This window comes from Chionomys nivalis, chromosome 11 (assembly GCF_950005125.1).
Source record: "Chionomys nivalis chromosome 11, mChiNiv1.1, whole genome shotgun sequence".
Lineage (NCBI taxonomy): Eukaryota > Metazoa > Chordata > Mammalia > Rodentia > Cricetidae > Chionomys > Chionomys nivalis.
Window position 1 is genome coordinate 82,211,835 of NC_080096.1, and position 24,516 is coordinate 82,236,350.

Below are 24,516 nucleotides of genomic sequence, written 5' to 3' on the forward strand. Positions count from 1 at the left end.
CCAGCAGCGGGGAGACTAAGACAGTTCCTTGAGGCCCACTGGCCAGTCCACCCTAGTTGATGAGCTCCAGGCCAACTGGAGACTGTCTCCAAAGGGGAGATGGCACTTCTGAAGATGGCACTTACATACATGCATGCCCAAATACACACATGTACATATGAACCCACATAGTCCTCCGAGTCATCTTGGGACCCCGTTTCTGCATGGCAGTAAGGGACTGAAGCAGAACAGTGATTATCTGCCAGCTGGACTTGTGGCCACCCTGACTGGTTTTCACACTGCTCAGTTTGCATTGCTAGGAATGGAACTCAGGGCTTTTGGCATGCTAGCCAAGTGCTCTGCCACCAAGCTTCCTCCCCAGTTCTTGCAAAAATATCATCCTCAGATGAACTCGTTATGGAGGAAATGGCAAAGAGATGTGCCCTTGGTTCAACAGCTCCAGGCCCTTTCTGCTAGGGGAGCCATGGCCCACTTATTTCTAAGCCTGTACCCAAGGCTGCCTTGCTGCTTGAAGCCAGTTACAGCCAAGAAATCACTAAGCATTCAGAAACCTCTAATGAAACACATTCATTCATTAAGGATAGTCCTCCTTTCCCCTCAGCTCTTCTGGTTTGAAGCTCTCCATCCAGGTCTCTATCCCAAGGGAAGCACAGTAAGGGGAATCACCCTATCACAGGCAGGTCCATGCTACAGCTCAGCCTCAGGACCTGGGACAAATGCCCACAACTGTGCTACAAGCACACTTCCTGGGGATGGCAGAATGTGGGAGGAGGGCATGACACTTCCAGGCCTGTTTTCTGACCAAGAGCTGCCTGGCAGGTTGTCCTTTGTATGCTAGAAAAATAGTCTCTCCACAGCTGTGTCATGAAAAAGACCAAGAACTACTGAGCTGAGAGGCTAGGGAATCTTCACCACAGGCTTCTCTGCAGAGACACTCCAGGGCCTGCCACATCTCAGGTCACCAACCTGCCCAGCCATATACTCCTTCACTGTGCACCAGGAACCATGCTGGATGGCAGAGACACAGATTTATGAGATCCTCAGAAGAGCACAAGGAACGTGGGTTTGGGAGAGTAAGGCCAAGAGAGAAACAGGTTCCCCACAGATGATCAACATTGAAATGTTATGTCTGAGTTTGAAGCAGATCCCATGGGGAAGACCACACACATCACCGGGAACACATCACTAGCCAGAAGCATGGCCTGGCCTGCAGGGGTGATGGGGGCATGGATCTGGCCTCACTGTGGCCACTGGTGCACGATAGAGATGAACTGGTCAGCCACGGCAAAGACTGGGAGCAGCGGTCGAGGGAAAGTCGTGCGGTGGATGTGAAGCACCGTCCCTGAGGCAGGCTCACAGAAGACCAGCTCTCCTGCTTGGAGGTCCAGCAGCACGCCCAGCTGTGCTGGGCACCGAAGCAACGCCAGAGGCTCGTGCTGCCCATTGTGTGAGAAACGGAACTCTTGAGCATAGCGGGAGAAGACCCAGGAGAAGGCACTGTGGCCCAGGCGGCAGTCACTGCCAGAGCCCTTTCGAGGCAGCTGGGCTGAGGCGACGCCCACTTTATAGGCACAGCTGTGCTGAACATTCACTATCCAGGCGTGGAGTCCGGCCTGGAAGGTGGTGGCAGCCAAGGCATTAGGCCAGTGGTCAAAGCGTTCGGGGTCATCTGAGCAGGCCTTGGACTTCTTGGCACTGAAGGTCAGGGTCCGTCGATCTTCAGACAAATGCAGTAAGGGGCTGACAGTCCTTTCATTGATATGCACCTCCTCCATGCCTGTCAGAGAGAATCCTCAGGGTTGTCCCGAGTCCTACCCCTGCTCCATTCCTAATCTACATCACCAGGTAGTCAAAGGCTTCTTACCACTCACTGACCTCAGACAGCCATCTACTCTCCCTAAGCGTCAGTTTATTCCTCTTTAAAGTCCTTGTCACAGGGTAGTCATGGGGACTAGCTAAGGCAGTGTGTGTCAAGTGCCTCGCATAGACCATGCTGAGTAGAGCCAGGAGAACAGTGGCTATTGGTCTAAAATCTTCATGTGCAAATTCTGATAGAAAGAAGTGAGTTGTCCAAGTTCCCACGTCAAGCTGGTGGTAGGGTCAAGTGAATACCCAGTATTTCAGTATTCCCTGTCTTACTGCTTCCAGAGCTGATATCCTGGGGGCAGAGCCCAAAACTAGGAAGCACGACAAAAGCAGTTCTCAGAAGTTAACTATGATACCAGAATCTACATATACATATATTGCATGGATAATCTGCAGGGGAGAGTTAAAATTGAGAAAGCTTCAGTCTATCACCAGGGGACATATGAGCTTCCATATAACCCAGCGGAATTCTGGGAGACAGTAAGTTTTGCCTCTGACAGCCCAGTATGCAGCACAGGCCAACATTCAACACCAGTCAACGTTTTGTTGGCCTCTTGTGTTTGAGACAGAGTCTCAGATAAGGGGAGAGGCAGCTAGCCTGGCCTCGAACTCAGACAGGGTCTCAGATAAGGGGAGAGGCAGCTAGCCTGGCCTCGAACTCAGACAGGGTCTCAGATAAGGGGAGAGGCAGCTAGCCTGGCCTCGAACTCAGACAGGGTCTCAGACAGGGAGAGAGGCAGCTAGCCTGGCCTCGAACTCAGACAGGGTCTCAGACAGGGGGAGAGGCAGCTAGCCTGGCCTCGAACTCAGACAGGGCCTCAGACAAGGGGAGAGGCAGCTAGCCTGGCCTCGAACTCAGAGTTCCTGCCTCAGCTGCCCAAGCGCAGGGCATCATCACACTCATTTAGGCTGGTGTTTGTTAAGTGAATGGGTGAGGCGAGCCCTGGCAGCTTCACCGTGGTACCAGTGATCTCCAGGTAGATGTCATTCTAATATAAAAAGGAATCTGAGGTTTCCAATAAATGATAAGGAGCTGTCCGAGAGAGGTGAGATGTAAGGGGGACGGAACTTAAAGGAACATAATTAATCCTATACCTAACCACAGAGAAACGGGAAGGAAGGACCCGCCAACCCCTCCCCACCCCCACACACTGCAGGCTGTGCGTAGCTCCTCACCTGGGAGAGACCCGAGGACCGATGTTGCCCAGAGTTGAGTCAGCAGTGGGCTCCAAGCACACTTCTCGTTAAAGCTTAATTTGTCCGACTCCTGGGGATCCAAAACGCCCTCTGCTTCCTCAGCCCTAATGCAGGGGGGAAAAGAGACAGAAGTTCAAGAAGGTTCTGGAAATGCACCTGGATCCACATGAGTGAGGAGAGGAAGACAAAAGTGAAATCCTTTCTTCGTAGGTGACACCATGATTAGCCAGAGGGAAAGTGGCTTTTCCTGATTCCCCCTCCCCAGGGACCTTCATTCCAGCAAAGCAAACAGTATATAGGGAAGTATATTCTTAACTGGTCTTAAAAGTGGCGGCAGAGCCTGGAGAGACCTCAGCAGTTAAGAGTGCCTACTGTTCCTGCAGAAGTCTCCAACTCCAATTGCAGGGGTCAGAAAGCTTCTGTGAACACTTGCACTCACCAACACACACACACACACACACACACACACACACAAAAGAAAAAAAAACCCACGAAGGCCAGAGAGATGGTTAAGCAGTTATGAGGATTTGTTGCTCTTGTAGAATTCCCAGAACCCACATGGAAGCTCTCAACTTCTGTAGCTGAACAGAATCCAATGTCCTCTTCACATATCCTTACATACACACAGGCACACGCATGCACACACACGATATCACACAAATATCCTTATATACACACAGGCGCATGCATGCACACACACGATAGATAAATATTAAAACGAGCCAAGAATCTTAAAGGAGGGACTGCCTAAGAGCAGGATGCCGTCTATCCAGATGTTTGGCCTCTGTGTTTACTGTTTTATACATGATCACTTAGACTGTTGTAATGGGAAGGTAGTAGGTTCTCCATTCGACACCAGAATGGAGCTCTATGGAAGACACTGAGTAGAAAATGGGAGCTGGATTCAAGTCCTGCTTCCTTCCATGTAAAAAAAAAATAGACTTGGCCCAGTTGAATGAGCTCAGGCACATTTTCCCTCTCAACCCGAAATGAAATCTCAAAGGAACAAAAAGTGAAGCAGGAACTCATCTAATACTTTGCAGTCCTCCAACCTGGCTTCTCAGAAGGAATGCTCCTCCCTCTCTAATTCTGAAGATAGCCTGAGGCCATCCAGAGGTGCTCCTCTGATGCACACAGTCTCTGTGAGACTGTCACTGACTGTCCTGGCCTGGAAGAATGAGACGAGCAGCCTCAGAAGTGAGGAGGTACAAATGCTGACAATGGGCCCTGGGAACAAACAAGAGAGGGCCTATGCTCTCAAAACATAACAGCACTGTGTGGAGAAGCCCAGCTAACGGGGAGATACGGAGGATCAGTGCCAGCAACTGAGCTGTCCTTCCAGAACAGAGCCGAGACCACCCGCCCCGCTACTGCCTGGGACAGGACACAACAGTCATGGCCCCAAGGTACAGTGGGACTTGAATAGAGCAAAGCCTGGTTGGAATCAGAACAGTCTGCCTGTGCAGAGCGGACTTGTTGCCACTCTGCCACCAAAGGTGTGGACACACCAGACAACAAAGGCAGTTCTATTGGATAAGTGAGATCCCACCTAGACGGGCCTGACACAGCTCTTGGGAGAGCACAAAGCACGACACACAAAGCTTCAACTCTACCAGTAGGTTTCTCAATGGAAGAAGTACGGACTCAGCAATTCAACAATCATGTGCTGAAGGACTAAGCAAATGAATAAAGGTATTGGCCTTGTTGGGAGCTGAGATTCTTTTCTGTTTATTATTATTATTATTATTATTATTATTATTGGTGGTGGTAGCAGTGGTTTTTTGAGAGAGGGTATCTCTATGTAGCCCTAGCTGTCCTGGAACTATGTGGATCAGGCTGGCCTTGAACTCACAGAGATCTATCTGCCTCTGTCTCCCAAGTACTGTGATTAAAGGCAAGGGCTATCAGGCCTAGCCTACGAGCCAGGGTTCTTAGTATAAGATACAAATATGAAACTGGAGGAAGGCAAAGCCAGTGTTAACTGCAGTGTTAGACTGGAATTAGAAGTTATGATACAGATTCATGCATAAGAAGTTACAAATATCCCCAACCTCTGATTAAAGGTCCAATACAATGACATGTCAGTAGCAGTGAGAACACTTAACATCTCATATTGGCTTTGAGATATCTCATCCTACTAAAAACAGATACAAGACCCCTGGAGAAACAGCTGGTTCCAGGGCTGCGGCAGGCAATACCAAATCTGAACCAGGGATAACTTTTTTTTTTTTTTTTTTTTTGGTTTTTTGAGACAGGGTTTCTCTGTGGTTTTGGAGTCTGTCCTGGAACTAGCTCTTGTAGACCAGGCTGGTCTCGAACTCACAGAGATCCGCTTGTCTCTGCCGCCCGAGTGCTGGGATTAAAGGCGTGCGCCACCACCGCCCGGCCTTTTTTAGGTTTTTGAGACAGGGTTTCTCTGTAGCTTTTTGGTTCCTGTCCTGGAACTAGCTCTTGTAGACCAGGCTGGCCTCGAACTCACAGAGATCCGCCTGCCTCTGCCTCCCGAGTGCTGGGATTAAAGGTGTGCGCTACCACCACCCAGCCAGGGATAACTTTTTAAAGAATACTTTTTAGATTTATTTTATATATATATGAGTGCTTTGCTTGCATGTAAGAATGTGTACCACATGTGTGTGGTACCCAAGGAGGTCAGAAGAAGACATCAGATTATGGGTTGCAAGCCACCTTGCGGGTGCTGGAAACCAAACCCAGGTCCTCTGGGGACCTGTCAAATAGACAAGCCAGTGACGACTGGTCAAATGCGAGCAACCTGAAGGTCAAAGTAACCACAGTGGCAATGGTGCTTTACTATGCAGCAGAGAAGATCAGAATCTGTGACTGGCACTGGTTCCAAATAAGAGAGGGAATCAGTGAGAAAACAAATGAACAACTCGGGCAGAAATTAACATGGGTGCAAAACTCTTGGGGTAAAAGTCTGGAAGCTAACAGGAAACACACAGAAAATGCCTTTCATTGTTGGTTCATCAATTATGAAAGAGAAAATGCACCCTTATAATGAAGAACCTGGCTGACGACACCTAAAATGCCCAGCACTTCATTCAAGTGTTAATAGCCTTGATAACGGGACAGTGACATCACAGCCCACACTGATGGGTTGTGAACTGGACGTTTCCGAGGTATTCTTCCCTCCCCAGGAATGGATAATCTGAATCTACTGCTGTGGGAAAAGTATGTCTCACTGAATGATAATCTATAAAAGGGGCCTGAATTCGTAAAGACCAAGGAACAGTTTCAGATTGAAGAAAACCAGAAAACTCAGGAGAAAACAAAAAAATAACAAGAATGGCACAATTGGGCTTAGCGGTGGTGGCGCACGCCTTTAGTCCCAGCACTCGGGAGGCAGAGGCAGGCGGATCTCTGTGAGTTCAAGGCCAGCCTGGTCTACAGAGCGAGTTCCAGGACATCCAGGGCTACACAGTAATACCCTGACTTGAAAACACAAACAAAAGAAACAGATCTTTGTTTTCAGGATCCATACTGAAATATTCTGAAACGAAATTTCATGTTCTCTGTGGGATATCATATTTTATTTTAGGCCAGAAAACAGTTTGTCCATACAGACTACATCTAAGATGACAGATGGATGAGAGATGGTTGCCATACAGATGGATGACAGATTTTATATATATATATATTATACATACATAATAGATATAAAAGACAGATGGATGACAGGTTTTATATATATATTATATACATACATAATAGATATAAAAGACAGATGGATGACTGATTTTATATATATATTATACATACATAATAGATATAAAAGACAGATGGATGACAGGTTTTATATATATATTATATATATATACATAATAGATATAAAAGACAGATGGATGACAGATTTTATATATATATTATATACATACATAATAGATATAAAAGACAGATGGATGACAGGTTTTATATATATATTATATACATACATAATAGATATAAAAGACAGATGGATGACAGGTTTTATATATATTATATATATACATAATACATATAAAAGACAGATGGATGACAGATTTTATATATATATTATATATATATACATAATAGATATAAAAGACAGATGGATGACAGATTTTATATATATATTATATACATACATAATACATATAAAAGACAGATGGATGACAGATTTTATATATATTATATATATATACATAATACATATAAAAGACAGATGGATGACAGATTTTATATATATATTATATATATATACATAATAGATATAAAAGGAGGCAAAAAAGAAACACACACACACACACGAAGCACATATATTCCAATTAAATAAGAAATCCAAAATCCCAAATCTAGTCAAACAAAGAGTTTGTTTGGAATCCCACATCTGAGACTGGCGCACGGACTTGGTGGATAAAGGTGCTTGCCAGAGAGCTTGGCGACCCAGGACTCACATGGTGGAAGCAGAGGAACGACTCCCACAAGCTGTCCCCTGACCCACACATGAGCCATGGCACCCACATGCACCTACACACACAAAGTAATTAACTAATTCCTAAAACCAACCGCATCTCTAGGGAAATAGGTTGGGAAGGGTTGATTTGATAAAGGCTCGCTTTCCATTTTAAATCTTTTTCATTTTAGAGGGCTGGGAATTGAACCCAGAACTTTGTACAAACCAGGTAAAAGCACTGTATACAAGCAACAACCCTACTGGGATTGGCTAATCACCTTGCCTGGCTAATTTTATTCATTTTGTCATTTCCTCAGGCCCTGGCCTCTCAACCTTCTCGCATTCAGAAATGACCTGTTGAAATTCTTTAACTACTTAACAATTAAGATGGGAAATTTGAGTGGTAATGCAGACTCAAGTCTTAAAAACTCGTTCACTGCAGAAAGAATGGTGGAGGAGACACCAGGGAAGCAGGCGTCAGGCCCCAGTTCTGAGTCTCGGGATGCTTATCCAGGGCAACCATAGTTGAAGTAGGGTAAAGTTTGGGAAAGCCCACGGCAAGGCCCTAGCTAATAAGTATTTGCTTCACTGCCTTTCGATATGGATCTGAAGAAGACGTGGAGGGTGAGAAGGCGTGGGCCTGACCTCTGACCTTGGATAGGCTTTAGGGAAGAAGGAAGGGGGTCTCAGTGACAGCATGAGAAGTCATAGGGCCACACTCACCTCTCAACAATCTCGTGCTCCTTCTGCTACAAGAGAAGAGAACATGGTCAGTCTGGCAGCAGACACCCAGTGTGTGAACATGACCTGAACACATTTCACTGCACACAACTGTGTGGATGCCGGCTTCACAACAAAGGCCTACACAAGGCCTTCTGGGCTGTTCATTCCCATACACACTGCTCCTCTACCCTCCTAACATACACAAACATGAGTCAGCCATTGCCCCTCCCCTGTGGCGAACCAGGCTCCTCTCAACTCCAGTTCAGCACCATCTTCCACAGAGCCAGTGTCCTCCGCCATGGAGACTGCCTGCTCTCAGAGGCCTGTGAGGGTCCCAGTTGCTGGAACAGAGTGTGTCTTTGCCTGGAAGCTGGTGCCGGGTGAATTCACAATCGAGGGCAGTCAGACCACCTTCCTGTTTGTTCTTCATTCCTCCTCTGCTGGTAGACACTCAGGTGTCTACTGTCCCTCAAAACTGGAGGCTTTTGCATATCTATAAAGTACTTTGAAAAGCAGTGCACTAAATACTAGTTGTGATTATGTCTGGTAAACCCAAGAATGTGTTGTTTATATTGGGGCCTTATCTGCACCAAGTGCTGCCTTCTCCCCAGTGCTTCTGAGCACTCTGCATGCCCCAACTCCCTGCACCTGGGTACTTTTCTCAGTACTTGTAAGTCACTTCATCCAGGAAGCTCTGTGGTCCATCCCTTCTGCCTTGTGGGTGTTCTGACCTCCAAGGGATTCCTCTACTACCATGACACATTCTACTTGTCAGTTTATGTAGCAACTCTTAGGTAGAGCTCACAGCAACTGTGACTCTGCCCCATTACATAACACATAGGCACTCATTAAGTATTTGCTTGTCGTTGAAAGTATATCGTTATCAGGTGCCAAATACTCAGATAATTTTATTTCCCCTCTCATGTTAAGAATAGAATGATATAAACATAGTAAAGAAGACAGCTATAGGGACTGCTGCCAGAGATCTTGCAGTAGGTGAGAGAGATTGAGTTCAACTTTGAATGCAGCATGGGAATTGATGGCCACAGAGCAGGGTGGGATCACTGTGTGGAAAATCACTAAGAGCAGTGGTTCTCAATCTTCCGAATGTTTGACCCTTTAATACAGTCCCTCATGTGAAGTGACCCCAATCATAAGATTATTTTCATTGCACTTCATAACTGTAATTTTGCTGCTGTACAAATCATAATGTCAGTATAATGTCAATATCTGTGATTCCCAACCCCAGTGAAAGGGTTGTTCAACCCGCTAAGGGGCCGCAACTGCTAAGAGGAACCATTGAGGGGAAGGGATCCTAGCTAAACCTACCTGACAGGATTCTTGCTAAAGACAGACCAGGATGACCAGACACCCCTTGGGGATAGTGGAGAGGTGGAATCTGATAAATGCCAAGGGCTATCAGATATCAGTGGTGAGGGCTTTCGGCCAAGCTGATTTAGCTGGGTTCTTTGCTACAAAAGCACATAGATGGGCCAGAATAGAAACAGCTTCACAAGTCTGGTAGAAATCACTGTCACTCATCCCTGTCCCAAGGCCATCTTTTTGGCATTCTTGAGGTCTTCAAATCTGGGGGAACCTGACCAACCTTCTGTATCCTCACCCTCTCCTGACTTACAATCAGCTGGAGGTCATCCAGATGGGTGAGCATGCCCACCAGGCTGGTACGGAGGGTGTCCAGCTTTCTCAGTGCCTCAGTCCAATGTGCCTGCTGAGTCAGGATACTCTGGTGAGCCCGCTCCTCTTCACCCAGCACCTGCTCCAGCAGCCGCTGTTCCTCACTCTCACACAGGTTCCTCACCAGGCTCATCCTCTGGATAACCAGCTCCCTCGCCGCACTAGCCATGCTCTGGCAAGGGATAAGATGAGGAGTCAGAGACAAAGTCCCAGTCACAAGTAGGAGAGGAAGTACGGGCGTAGCAGAAACGATGCCAACATTGATTGACGGTGTCTGCCATGGGCTGAGTACAGAGAACAAAGGGACTCAAGCCATTTACTTTGACACCCTAGCATTTAGAGTTCCAAAGTGTGGCATAAAAGATTCAAACAGGTAGCGGAGGCACCGGCAGGCAGGCCTAGGCGGCGGAAGCACCGGCACGCAGGCAGGCCCGGGAGGCGGAGGCACCGGCAGGCAGGCCTAGGCGGCAGAAGCACCGGCGCGCAGGCAGGCCCGGGCGGCGGAGGCACCGGCACGCAGGCAAGTCCGGGCGGCAGAGGCACCGGCGTGCAGGCAGGCCCGGGTGGCGGAAGCACTGGCAGTCAGGCCCGGCAGGCAGGCCTAGGCGGCTGAAGCACTGGATGCAGGATAGTGCGGGCAAGAAACAGTGAAGCCTGCACTGAGAGCAGATTGCCCCGCTACAATTAAATCAAACCCAATAGATAGCATCGGTAAGAGGAGATGGGCAGACGCCAAGGCAAGAATTCACCCAACAATCTGAAAAACAACATGAAAACACCAGAACCCAATGATCTTACAACACAAGGACTTGAACACCCTAACACAGGAGAATAGGAAAAAACTGACTTTTTGAAAGCAATAGAGTCCCTTAAACAACATGTAAAAAACGCCCTCATAGAAATGGATGAGAAGTATAACAAAAAGTTTGAAGAAATGAGTAAATACGTAAATGATACCCTGGGAAGCCAAGAAAAAACGATCAAACAGGTAATGGAAACAGTCCAAGAATTGAAAACTGAAATGGAAGCAAGGAAGAAAACACAAACTGAGGACCAGCTGGATATGGCAAATATAGGTCAACGAGCAGAGACTACAGAAACAAGCATAATCAATAGAATACAAGAGATAGAAGAAAGAATCTCAGATTCTGAGGACAACATAGAGAAAATAAACGGACTGATCAAAGAAAACACCAAAACCAACAAATTCTCATCACAAAACATTCAGGAAATATGGGACACAATAAAAAGACCAAACCTAAGAATAATAGGGATAGAAGAAGGAGAAGAGGCACAGCTCAAAGGTCCAGAAAACATTTTTAACAAAATTATGGAAGAAAACTTCCCCAACATAAAGAAAGATATTCCTTTGAATATTCAAGAAGCATACAGAACACAAAACAGACTGGATCAAAAAAAAAGTCCCCTCGCCATATAATAATCAAAACACAAAATATACAGATTAAAGAAAAAATATTAAGAGCTGCAAAGGAAAAAGGGCAAATAACTTATAAAGGTAAACCGATCAGACTTACACCTGACTTCTCTATGGAAACCATGAAAGCCAGAAGGTCCTGGATAGAGGTACTACAGAAACTAAGAGACCATGGATGCAAACCCAAACTACTAACCCAGCCAAGCTATCGTTCACTATCAATGGAGAAAACAAGACATTCCAGGATAAGAACAAATTTAAACAATACGTTGCCACAAATCCAGCCCCACAGAAAGTAATAGAAGGAAAATCACAACCCAAGGAATCCAACATTGCCAACACTGCCTACAATAACCCAGGCATCTAGCGACCCTTCAACAGCACAACTCAAAGAAGGGAGACACACAAACTCTTCTACCAAAAGCAGTAAGAATAACCGGAGTTAACAACCACTGGTCATTAATATCACTTAATATTAATGGTCTCAATTCACCAATAAAAAGGCACAGGCTAAGAGATTGGATACGAAAACAGGATCCAACAGTCTGCTGTTTGCAAGAAACTCATCTCAACCACAAAGACAGGCATCTACTCAGAGTAAAGGGTTGGGAAAAGGTTTTTCAAGCAAATGGTCCTAAGAAAAAAGCAGGTGTGGCCATACTAATTTCTAACAAAACTGACTTCAAACTAAAATCAATCAGAAGAGATCGACAGGGACACTTTATACTCATAACAGGAACGATTCAGCAGGATGAAGTCTCAATCCTGAATATCTATGCCCCTAATATAAAAGCACCCACTTATGTAAAAGAAATATTGCTAAAACTCAAGGCAGACATCAAATCACACACACTAGTAGTAGGAGACTTCAACACACCTCTCTCACCAATGGACAGGTCAATCAGACAGAAAACTAATAGAGAATTAAGAGAATTGTTGGAGGTAATGAATCAAATGGACTTAACAGACATCTATAGAACACTCCACCCAAATAGGAAAGAATACACCTTCTTCTCTGCAGCTCATGGAACCTTCTCGAAAATTGACCACATACTTGGAAACAAAGGAAACCTCCACAGATACAAAAAAATATCAGTGTCCACCTGTGTCTTATCAGATCACCACGGATTAAAGTTAGAAGCCACCAACAATGCTACCCCCAGAAAGCTGACAAACTCATGGAAACTGAACAGTCAACTACTGAACCACACCTGGGTCAAGGAAGAAATTAAGAAAGAAATTAAAGTCTTCCTTGAATTTAATGAAAACAAAGAGACAACATACTCAAACCTATGGGACACGATGAAAGCAGTGCTAAGAGGAAAGTTCATAGCACTAAGTGCCCACTTAAAGAAAACGGAGAAAGCATACATGGGGACTTAACAGCACACCTGAAAGCTCTAGAAAAAAAAGAAGCAGACACGCCCAGGAGGACTAGAAGACTGGAAATAATCAAACTGAGGGCAGAAATCAACAAAATAGAAACACAGAAAACAGTCCAAAGAATCAATGAAACAAAAAGTTGGTTCTTGGAGAAAATCAACAAGATTGACAAACCCCTATCCAAACTAATTAAACGACAGAGAGAGAACACGCAAATAAATAAGATCAGAAATGAAAAGGGGGACATAACCACAGACACAGAGGAAATTCAGAGAATCATGAGATCTTACTACAAAAGCCTGTATGCCACAAAACTGGAAAATGCAAAAGAAATGGACACTTTTTAAGATAAATACCATATACCAAACCTAAACCAAGACCAGGTGAACGATCTAAATAGACCTGTTAGTCGCGAAGAATTAGAAACAGTTATCAAAAATCTCCCTTCCAAAAAAAGCCCAGGGCCAGATGGTTTCAATGCAGAATTCTACCAGAACTTCCAAGAAGACCTAATACCTATACTTCTTAATGTATTTCACAATATAGAAACAGAAGAGTCATTGCCAAATTCCTTTTATGAAGCTACAGTTACCCTGATACCAAAACCACACAAAGACCCAACCAAGAAAGAGAATTACAGGCCTATCTCACTCATGAACATCGACGCAAAAATTCTCAATAAAATACTGGCAAACCGAATCCAAGAACACATTAGAAAAGTTATCCATTATGATCAAGTAGGCTTCATTCCAGAGATGCAGGGCTGGTTCAACATACGCAAATCTATCAATGTAATCAACCATATAAATAAACTGAAAGAAAAAAACCATATGATCATTTCATTAGATGCTGAAAAAGCATTCGACAAAATTCAACACTCCTTTATGATAAAGGTCTTGGAGAGATTAGGGATACAAGGGTCATATCTAAATATAATAAAAGCTATTTACAGCAAGCCGACAGCTAACATTAAATTAAATGGAGAAAAACTCAAAGCCATCCCATTAAAATCAGGAACACGACAAGGATGTCCACTCTCTCCATACCTCTTCAATATAGTGCTTGAAGTTCTAGCAATAGCAATAAGACAACATAAGGGGATCAAGGGGATCCATATTGGAAAGGAAGAAGTTAAACTTTCATTATTTGCAGATGATATGATAGTATACATAAGCGACCCCAAAAACTCTACCAAAGAACTCCTACAGCTGATAAACACCTTTGGTAATGTGGCAGGATACAAAATCAACTCCAAAAAATCAGTTGCCTTCCTATACACTAAGGATAAGGAAGCAGAGAGGGAAATCAGAGAAGCATCACCTTTCACGATAGCCACAAATAGCATAAAATACCTTGGGGTAACTCTGACCAAGGAAGTGAAAGATCTATTTGGCAAGAACTTTAAGTCTTTGAAGAAAGAAATTGAAGAGGACACCAGAAAATGGAAGGACCTCCCTTGCTCTTGGATTGGGAGGATCAACATAGTAAAAATGGCAATTCTACCAAAAGCAATCTATAGATTCAACGCAATCCCCATCAAAATCCCATCAAAATTCTTCACAGATCTGGAGAAGACAATAATCAACTTTATATGGAAAAACAAAAAACCCAGGATAGCCAAAACAATCTTATACAATAAAGGATCGTCTGGAGGCATTACCATCCCTGACTTCAAACTCTATTACAGAGCTATAGTACTGAAAACGGCTTGGTACTGGCATAAAAACAGAGAAGTCGACCAATGGAATAGAATAGAAGACCCTGACTTTAGCCCACAAACCTATGAACACCTGATTTTCGATAAAGGAGCTAAAAGTATACAATGGAAAAAAGAGAGCATCTTCAACAAATTGTGCTGGCAAAACTGGAAGTCAATCTGTAGAAGAATGAAAATAGATCCATATCTATCACCATGCACAAAACTCAAGTCCAAATGGATTAAAGACCTCAATATCAGTCCAAACACACTGAACCTGATAGAAGAGAAAGTGGGAAGTACTCTACAACACATGGGCACAGGAGAACACTTCCTACGTATAACCCCAGCAGCACAAACACTAAGGACATCATTGAATAAATGGGACCTCCTGAGACTGAGAAGCTTCTGTAAAGCAAAGGACACTGTCACTAAGACAGAAAGGCAACCCACTGACTGGGAGAAGATCTTCACCAACCCTGCAACTGACAAAGGTCTGATATCCAAAATATACAAAGAACTCAAGAAATTAGATCGTAAAAGTTTAATCAATCCAATTATAAAATGGGGCACTGAGCTGAACAGAGACTTTTCAACAGAAGAAGTTCAAATGGCCAAAAGACACTTAAGATCGTGCTCAACTTCCTTAGCAATCAGGGAAATGCAAATCAAGACAACATTAAGATACCATCTTACACCTGTCAGAATGGCTAAAATCAAAAACACCAATGATAGCCTCTGCTGGAGAGGTTGTGGAGAAAGGGGCACACTCATCCATTGCTGGTGGGAATGCAAACTTGTGCAACCACTTTGGAAAGCAGTGTGGCGGTTTCTCAGGAAAGTCGGGTTCAACCTACCTCTCGACCCAGCAATACCACTATTGGGAATATACCCAAGAGATGCCCAAACATACAACAAAAGTATATGCTCAACTATGTTCATAGCAGCATTGTTTGTAATAGCCAGAACCTGGAAACAACCTAGATGTCCTTCAATGGAAGAATGGATGAAGAAAGTATGGAATATATACATATTAGAGTACTACTCAGCAGTAAAAAACAATGACTTCTTGAATTTTGCATACAAATGGACGGAAATTGAAAACACTATCCTGAGTGAGGTAAGCCAGACCCAAAAAGAGGAACATGGGATGTACTCACTCATATTTGGTTTCTAGCCATAAATAAAGGACATTGAGACTATAATTCGTGATTCTAGAGAAGCTAAATAAGAAGGTGAACCCAAAGAAAAACATATAAGCATCCCCCTGAATATTAACCTTCATCAGGCGATGAAAGAAGACAGAGACAGAGACCAACATTGGAGCACTGGACTGAAGTCTCACGATCCAAAGGAGGAGCAGAAGGAGAGTGAGCACGAGCAAGGAACTCAGGACTGCGAGGGGTGCACCCACACACTGAGGCAATGGGGATGTTCTTTCGGGAACTCACCAAGGCCAGCTGGCCGGGGTCTGAAAAAGCATGGGACAAAACCGGTCTCGCTGAACATAATGGACAATGAGGACTACTGAGAACTGAAGAACAATGGCAATGGGTTCTTGATCCTATTGCACGTAATGGCTTTGTGGGAGCCCAGGTAGTTTGGATGCTCACCTTAATAGACCTGGATGGAGGTGGGTGGTCCTTGGACCTCCCACAGGGCAGAGAAACCTGCTTGCTCTTTGGGCTGAGGAGGAAGGAAGACTTGATTGGGGGAGGGGGAGGGAATGGGAGGTGGTGGCGGGGAAGAGGCAGAAATCTTTAATAATTAAATAAATTAATTAATAAAAAAAAAAAAAGATTCAAACATCCAGGCCATGTCTCAGAAGGTCATGACCACAGTTTAAAAGGCGGGAGGGGCTTAGAGATGAACTAGCATTGGAAACATGATGGTCATGGGACAAAAACGAAGGAATCATAGTGGTCATAGGGCATAATGGCCTTGAAAGTTATTCTCATCAGCCAGACCAATACAAACCAGGCTCCAGTTGAAATTTCACCCCGCCTCAGGGCCAGAATCTTATCCCCTCCTAAGACTTGTCCATCCCAACTGGTTCCAACAACAGAGTTTTTAATGTGCCATCAAGGGGCTCTGAAAACACTTTCAGCTAAAGATGTTTTTGTTTTTGTTTTTAAGTTTTTCGAGACAGGGTTTCTCTATGTAACCACCCTGGCTGTCCTGGAACTCACAGAAATTTGTCTCCCTCTGCCTTCCGAGTGCTGGGATTAAAGGACTATGCTACATTGTCTGGCTCAGCTAAGGATGCTAATGTACATGGTCTTCTAACTCCCAGTGGTCAGGTTCTGGCTGCAGTTCTACCTCCAGACACACTCGGTGACTGAGCAGGGGACACTGCGAGCATCCTCCCAACTGTCATCTAGCCCTGCTCCCGAGGCCATGTGTGAGGACAGAGCTGCCTTTTCTGTGTCAGAGGGCCAAGGACGGTTGCGGGCCCTGCGCCTGCAGACCTGCTTTGTACAGTTCAGGAAAAAGTCATCTTCTTTTGCAGAAGAAACCGAGACCCATGATCTTCACAGTGTGGAGGACAACAGCTTAGTGAATATCAAGGAAGCTCACTTGAGTCTGAAGCACACTGACTTCACCTGTACCTGCGGCTCACTTGCTCTCCTGGCCTTAACTTTCGCTGCCTATGGCCACTTCCTACTATAGCTGTTCTTTTTAAACTGAAATCCCAATCTGTCTGCGATCCTGTGTGTGTACGCATGTGCACCGCATGCATGTTGGATCTCCAGGAGCTGAAGTTAAGTGCAGTTCTGAGCTGCCCAAAGTAGGTACCAGCAACCAAACTCAGGTTCTCTGGAAGAGCAGGAAGTGTTCTTAATTGCTGAGTCACCCTTCTAGCCCCCAAATTTAAGTCTTTTGCCTTATTATGTTTTAAAAATAAATAAATAAAAACAAAAAAAATCCCAACCTTTTCAGTGGTTTGTCTTTATATCTGAAATGAAGGTAACCCCGCTGTGACCAAACTTCTTGTTTCTCTGATTACTTCCTCCTGCCATCTCCCCTGTTCACACTGCTTCAGCCTCGCAGGACCTTCTGCCCCAGAAGCTCGGGCGCCCTCTGCCCAGGCCTTTTGCACTTGATGACCTGTCTGGACACTCTTTCCGCAGGTGTGTGCATCATTGCTCCACTTCCTAGGTCTCTGAGCAAATACAAACCTTTTGTTCAAACTTTCATTTATCGTTATTGTGTATGTGTGCATGAGTAGGCACGTGCACGTGGGTGTGCACACCATGGCATGGAGGTAAGAAGACAACTTTGTAGAATTAGTCTCTCCTTCTATCTTTATGTGGCTTCCAGGAACAAACTTAGGTCAGTAGGCTTTTGCAGCAAGCAATTTACCTCTGTTTTGTTTTTGTTTCTTTAAGACAAGATTTGTTTGTGTAACAGCTCTGGCTGTCCCGGACTCACTTTGCAGACCAGGCTGGCCTGGCACTCAGAGATCTGTCTGTCTCTGCCTTCTGAATGGTGGGATTAAAGGCGTGTGCTACCACTGCCCAGCAATATCAGCTTTTCTTGATGAGAGCATTCCTTATCACAGCATAAGTCTCTGAACCCGTCCCTCAGGACATGTTGGCCCCCTTCCTCAAAGAATGTATCGCCTTCTGACATTAATACATATTTTATTCTTTATTGTCCGTGTCTCCTGACCAGAATGTAGCATTCATGCAAACAGGCACTTCCACGTTTTGTTCACTGTGGAATGCCTAGCAAACAGGCAGGCCAACGGTGCCTGGCATATGGAAGTGCTCAGTAAAGATTTGTTAAAGAAATGGTAAAATGTTGGAAGTCGTGTCCGGATCTGCTACTCTAGCTTCTAGTTTATATTCTACTGAAGGCTTAGCCAGTGCAATAGGACAAGAAAATAAAAACTGTGAGAGTCAAAGGCAGACTGAGATAGAGAAATCAAGGTCATGCAAACAGAAGGGGAGATGAATGCAGAATAGGTGGACTCCTAGCTGCTTTCTGGTCACTGGTGCCCTACCATGAAGTTTATGCCAGTTTAGTTTATGCGATTAAAAGAAACTTGGTTAAGGCAGTGCCAAACTTATTCTGTATGCTATGTGTATAGGTGGGGAGGGGTGAGGCATAGGGCATATGCAAAAAGAAATTCACAGGCCCTGCCTTGAAGGGCATACTTAAGAGAGAAGACATAAGAGTGGTGCTTAATAAAAAAGGATCAGCAGTGTGATGTAGCAGCAGCAGCGGCCTGAGAGGCAGCAGATGCAGGATATAGAAGTCTCTGTCTCTGCAATGAGGAGTGAGGTGTGGGGCCCCGAGAGTCAGCGGGTTCAGGATATAAAGCTGTCTGTGTCTCTGCAATGAGGAGTGAGGTGTGGGGCCCCGAGAGTCAGCGGGTCCAGGATATAAAGCTGTCTGTGTCTCTGCAATGAGGAGTGAGGTGTGGGGCCCCGAGAGTCAGCGGGTCCAGGATATAAAGCTGTCTCTGTCTCTGCAATGAGGAGTGGAGCCTTGGGCAAGTCAACTCACTTCCGGGAGACTTGTTTCCCCATCTTCAAATAGGGATGTTTACTGCCATCTATGAGTACTTCAAAAACTCCTGTCATGGAAGTGCTTGCATATAAGCTCAACAATCTGGATATGGAGGAAGGAGGATCTGTAGTTCATGGTCAGTCTTGGGGCTAGCCTAGGCTACACAAAACACTGTTCAATAAGCAAAACAAACAAAAGAATATCTCAAAAGGACTGGAGATGTAGCTCAATGGCGGAGCATTTGCCTAGCGTGTACATAACCCTGGGTTCAATGCTTTATACTGGCTTTAAAAAAAAATGAAAGGAGAAGGAGGAGGAGGAAGGGAGAAGAGGAAGAAGAAGGAGAAGAAGAATCCATGTAAAAGTGCCTAAGGAACTTCATAATTCTAGAGATGAGCACAAAATAGTTCCAAAATAGTCTTGGGGCTGGAGAGATAGGTCGGCTGTGAAGAGCACTTGCTGCTCTCGCAGAGGATCTGGGTTTGGTTTCCAACACTCACATGGTGGCTCATAACCTTCTATAAGTCCAGTTCTAAGGGATCCAATGCCCCCTTCTGATCTCTGCTGGTACCAGGCACACATGTGGTGCACACACATACATGTAAGCAAAACAATCATACACATTAAAATAAAATTAAAAAGTCTAAAATTTTGTGGGGAAAAAGGCACTAGTCTTTTTGGCTTTGAACCCAAAGTCACCAAGGATTCTGCTTTCTAGTCCCGTAGCCTGTGTGCTGAAGGAAGCAGCCAGCTCATCAGTAGCAACGAGGCTCTAAATTTGGAAAGGGATCTTAGACTGTGCTAGACCTGGGCTAGAGTCTTAGCCTAGGGGGAGACCCAGTGCCAAGAGTAAACGGAGAATTACCACTGCTTTCTGGTTCTTCCCTTGCAGGACCTCTGCCACATACTTGGTGATGCCCGCGCTCTGTAGCTGTAGCCTCTCACACTGGTCCACAATCTTGTTCTGCAACACAGACAGGCATTATTTATGCATATGGGCCACTCACTCGTCCGAGTGGTTTTTCCCTTTACTCTACCCTTAGTCACCCACTCCCATGGTTCAAATCCAGATATCATCATCATCAGAAACAATGTTCCCAAAACCTTATGTCAAGGATCCTTATAAGCCTATTGTGTCTTTCCTTCCAGCTCACCAATGCTGGGCTCCCTATCCAGTTACTCATTTGTGGCCATCAAGACACCTGGGTCTTTTTTTTTTAAGATTTATTTATCATGTATACAGTATTCTGTCTGCATGTACACCTGCAGGCCAGAAGAGAGCACCAGATCTCGTTACAGATGGTTGTGAGCCACCATGTGGATGCTAGGAATTGAACTCAGGACCTTTGGAAGAGCAGTCAGTGATCTTAACCTCTGAGCCACCTCTCCAGCCCACACTTGGGTCTTGATGGGTCTGTCCCCAACCCTCCTCACCACTACTTCCGCTTCTGTTATTCTAGCCAGATGGTCACCACCGCAGAGGAACCCTGTTAGACCGCCTCCGCATCACCACGCCATGTCCAGTTCAAAGCCTCTCAGTGGTAGTCTCAGTGAGAACAGCCTCTCATCTGAGCTGCAGGTCCTACCTCCTACTTCACACTAACCTTCCTTCAGCTACTTAAAAACACCAGATTTACCCAGACTGCCTGAGGGCCTCTGGGCTTGTTACTTCCTCCTTCAGTCTTAGCCTCCCCCAGTTGTCTTGCTCCCTTGATCTGCCCATATGCCGCCTCCTCGGGGAAGCTCACTGACTCACCCTGACTCTGTCCTGCTTTATTTCTTACAGCTGCTGACTACATCTTGTATGCTTTCCTGCATATAAAGGGTCTTAAATAAATATTAATTGATATGAAGTCTCATTGGTTTGATCACAAGTGAGTCGGTAGCGTTCTGTTCCCAAAGTCAGGAGCATCAGCCGTCAAGGAGCAGGGAACGGGCTGGAAACGAGGGAGCTGAGGCAGATGGCTAGCTGGCTTAGACCCAGGTCTTTCCCACTCCTTCACACGAGGTAACAGCTGCGGCACTTCCAGGTACCAATCCCTCCGCTGCTCCCCAGAAGAACTGGCCCCAGTGCCATTTGCCACGGAAGTCCAGTTATCTCTTCCAAGAAAGTCTCCCAACCCCCTCCCATCAGTAAGAGTGAATGGTGGCCCTGTGGTCATCATGTACCCAGGGACTGAGAGAACTGAGCTTAGCTATTGTCCTTTTTTATTTTTTATTTTATTTTATAAATAAAGCGTGGGTATATCTGACCCTCCACTTTTTTATGACTTACATGAAACAGCATATGCTATTTTAGAACTCTTTTCAGTTAGTGTTCTGCTGTTCCAGATTTTTTAAAATGTATTTCATGTATCAGTGTTCTATCTACATGTATGTTTGGACACCAGAAGACATCAGAACCCATTATAGATGGTTGTGAGCTGCCATGTGGTTGCTGGGAATTGAACTCATGACCTCTGGAAGTACTGCAGTGCTTTTAACTGCTGAGCTGTCTTTCCAGCCCTTATCCTTTTTTTCTTTAAAAAAAAAAGTTTTAGTCAGGTGGTGGTGGCCCATACCTTTAATCCCAGCACCTGGGAGGCAGAGGCAGGCAGATCTCTGAGAATTCGAGGCTAACCTGGTCTACAAGAGCTAGTTCCAGGGCATGCTCCAAAGCTACAGAGAAATCCTGTCTTGAAAAGCCAAAAAAAAAAAAAAAAAAGAAAAAGAAAAAGAAAAAGAAAAAAAGTTTTATTAGTGTATACTAACTATATAGACCGGTCCACGTGACTCTCCTGTCGCATTCACCCTTCACCCACTAGCGCCCTCCTCCACCCTGGTCCTCTTTTCCTTAATGCTCCCCCTTCTAAGGTTCATGTCTCTTTTTTCTTTTTTAATTTTTATTTATTCTGATGATTATTATCTTATTGCATTGGTGTTTTGCCTGCACGAATGTCCTGGTGAGGGTGTCAGAACTCTTGGAGCTGGAGTCATAGACAATTCTGAGCTGTCATGTGGGTGCTGGGAATTGAACCCGGGTCCTCTAAAAGACGCCAGTGCTCTTAACTGCTGAGCCATCTCTCCAGCCCTCCTTTTTTCCTTTTTATTACTTAAGACAATTTTTTTTCTTTTGAGATAGGATTTCTCTGTGTAGCTCTGGCTGTCCTAGAACTCACTTTTAGACCAGGTTGGCCTTGAACTCAAAGATTCTCCTGCCTCTACCTGCCAAATGCTCAGACTAAAGCTACTGCCTTCTTTTTTTTTTAAGACAAAGCTTCATTCTGGAATCCGAGCTGGCCTCAAACTCGCATCTCTTGCCTTGCTGGCTAGGACTGTACCACCACACCCAGCTTAGGTCGTCTCTCTATGGCTTGTGTCCACGTTCCACAAACACGTGACGCCGTCTGTCTGACCAGGCTTGTTTCAGTCCACTTCCCTCCATCTTCCTTCCAAACCACATCATTTTAGTCTGCATTATAGAACAATACCTAATGTGTCTATGTATGGGAATATATCCATATTTTTCTTATCCAGTCTTCCAATAATGGGCACCTAGGCTGGTTCCTAACTTGAGCCGACCCTCTAACTCACTTTGAGGCACGGGTCCAGAAGTTAAGAGCAGTTAAACCGGTGCTATTTTGCCCAGGACAATTTCTCTGCAGGATGGAGAGAAGGAGGGGTGTAGTGGAGCGGTTGTGTGTGCTAGGGCTAGGGGTGCAGCTCAGCAGTAGACTCTAATACGCCCGAGGCTCTGGTTAAACCCAGCACCAAAAAAGAAAAGCAAACAAAACCACAAAATCTACAAAATCTAAAGTAGAAGGGGAGAGACTTGCTTCCTTTAAGCCAAGGCCAAGCACGTGTGTAAGGGTGGCCCAGAGAAGGCTCCTGGGGCGTAGCACCATGCCTGCCACCCTGCCCCAGCTTTCACCCCTCCCACTGCTCAGATTCAAGGCTTTCCATTAGGTCCTTTCCTCTTCCTAACCACTGAGGTCAAGCAGTGGTTTTCTCTTGCCCAGTCAATGAATCTCGCCCTCTGAGCCCTGAACATTAGGATTCTGGGAGGAGTTACCACCCTGCTGTGGGTCTCCTCCTCATCTGAAAAACCTGAATTCAAACCCACGCTTCAAAAGCCCAGCCTGGGTGGAATGAAATGATAAATATCTAAGTCCTTAGGAATTTGTAAAATGCTCACCCATGATGCAAGCTGATTCTATCAACTTTACTCAAGTTTATTTTCATCATGGCTGAGTAACTGAACCCTGCTGGCCGCAGTGTCCAGCAAGGTATGTTTATTACAATCTGGTTGAGTAGCTGATGTCCCTAGAATGAACAGCAGGGCTCAATGCTAGCTGGGGTTGGGAGAATTAAGCCATTTAATAAAATTGCAAGGAGTTCCCCAGGGGCCATAGCTAGAATAAAAATAAGACTGCAGCACCAAGGTGACTTGGCCTCCAACCTCAGAAGTTCAGGGGAAAGGGTGGGGGTGGGGGGTAACAGGAAGGTGACCAGCCTAGAAGAGCCACACTGAAGCAGGAGATGGGGAGCCCTTCGGAGATAGAGTCCTGACATTCTCCCCACCCCGGTTCATCAACTTCACTCCAAGTCAAGGCAGGTTGGAAGAGAACTAGATCCCTCACCAGAAAACCTGAGGGGAGGGGAGAAGACTGAGTCAAGGGGTGTGAGAGAACAGAGTTTTTCTGAGGTCAGCTATAACAATTATGAATGTTCGGAAACTACCGGTGAAATATAACAAGCTAGGTTCCGTGACTCACGGGTAATGGGTAGAATTCGAACTCGGATCCAGCTTAATCCAGAGGTCACACCTCTAACCACCTAGTTCTGAAAGGGAAGCCACAGAGAAGCCAGGCCCCGCCCCCCGACTCCGAGAGCAGTCACCCCAGTTCCCGGCCCCAAGCCCGCTCACTCGCAGCTCCTCGGCGTGCTCCTCCGCCCGGCGGATGCGGTGCCCGTGACAGCGGCCGCCCAACCTGGCGCAGGCGGCGCATACCGGCCGTCTCTCGAAGAGGCAGAACAAGCTCAGAGGCTCTCCGTGCTCGGAGCACAGCTGGTCCGGCTCGGACCCCGGCCCGGACCCCGGCCCGGACCCCGGCTCGGATCCCGGCTCGGACCCCAACTCGGACGCCGGCCCGGACCCCGGCCCGGACGCCGGCTCGGACCCCGGCTCGGACCCCGGCTCGGACGCCGGCCCGGACCCCGGCCCGGACCCCGGCTCGGACGCCGGCCCGGACCCCGGCCCGGACCCCGGCTCGGATCCCGGCCCGAACCCCGGCTCGGATCCCGGCTCGGACTCTGGCTCCGAGGCGTCCGCGGACATGGCCGAGAGCCGGGCGCTCCACCTGTCGCAGGTGCCGGGGACGGGGTTTCTTTGGCCCACGCCCTTCCAGGCCCCGCCTTCCCTGACCCCGCCCACCCAGTCTGCGCCCGCGCGCTAACCCGCGCCACCTTTGTACAATTAAGTTGTATTGTGCCTGAGTTATTAAAACAAACAACTAACAAGCAATATTCTAGTGACTGAAAGAAACTTTAGTGAGCGCTTACGAAGTGTAGGTATTTTGCTAAGTGCTTTGTTTAACT

At 45.9% G+C, this 24,516-nt stretch overlaps 1 protein-coding gene across 1 annotated transcript; it reads right to left on the bottom strand.

The window, feature by feature from the left end:
- On the bottom strand, positions 1-24,256 carry Bspry (B-box and SPRY domain containing). The gene is given in 7 exon segments (XM_057785469.1): positions 1-1,256; positions 1,259-1,777; positions 3,043-3,167; positions 8,216-8,241; positions 9,852-10,082; positions 19,805-19,903; positions 23,846-24,256. Coding segments are annotated over 7 exon segments (1,482 nt in total). The 3' UTR covers positions 1-1,185.
- Between the last annotated feature and the right edge of the window lie 260 nt (positions 24,257-24,516).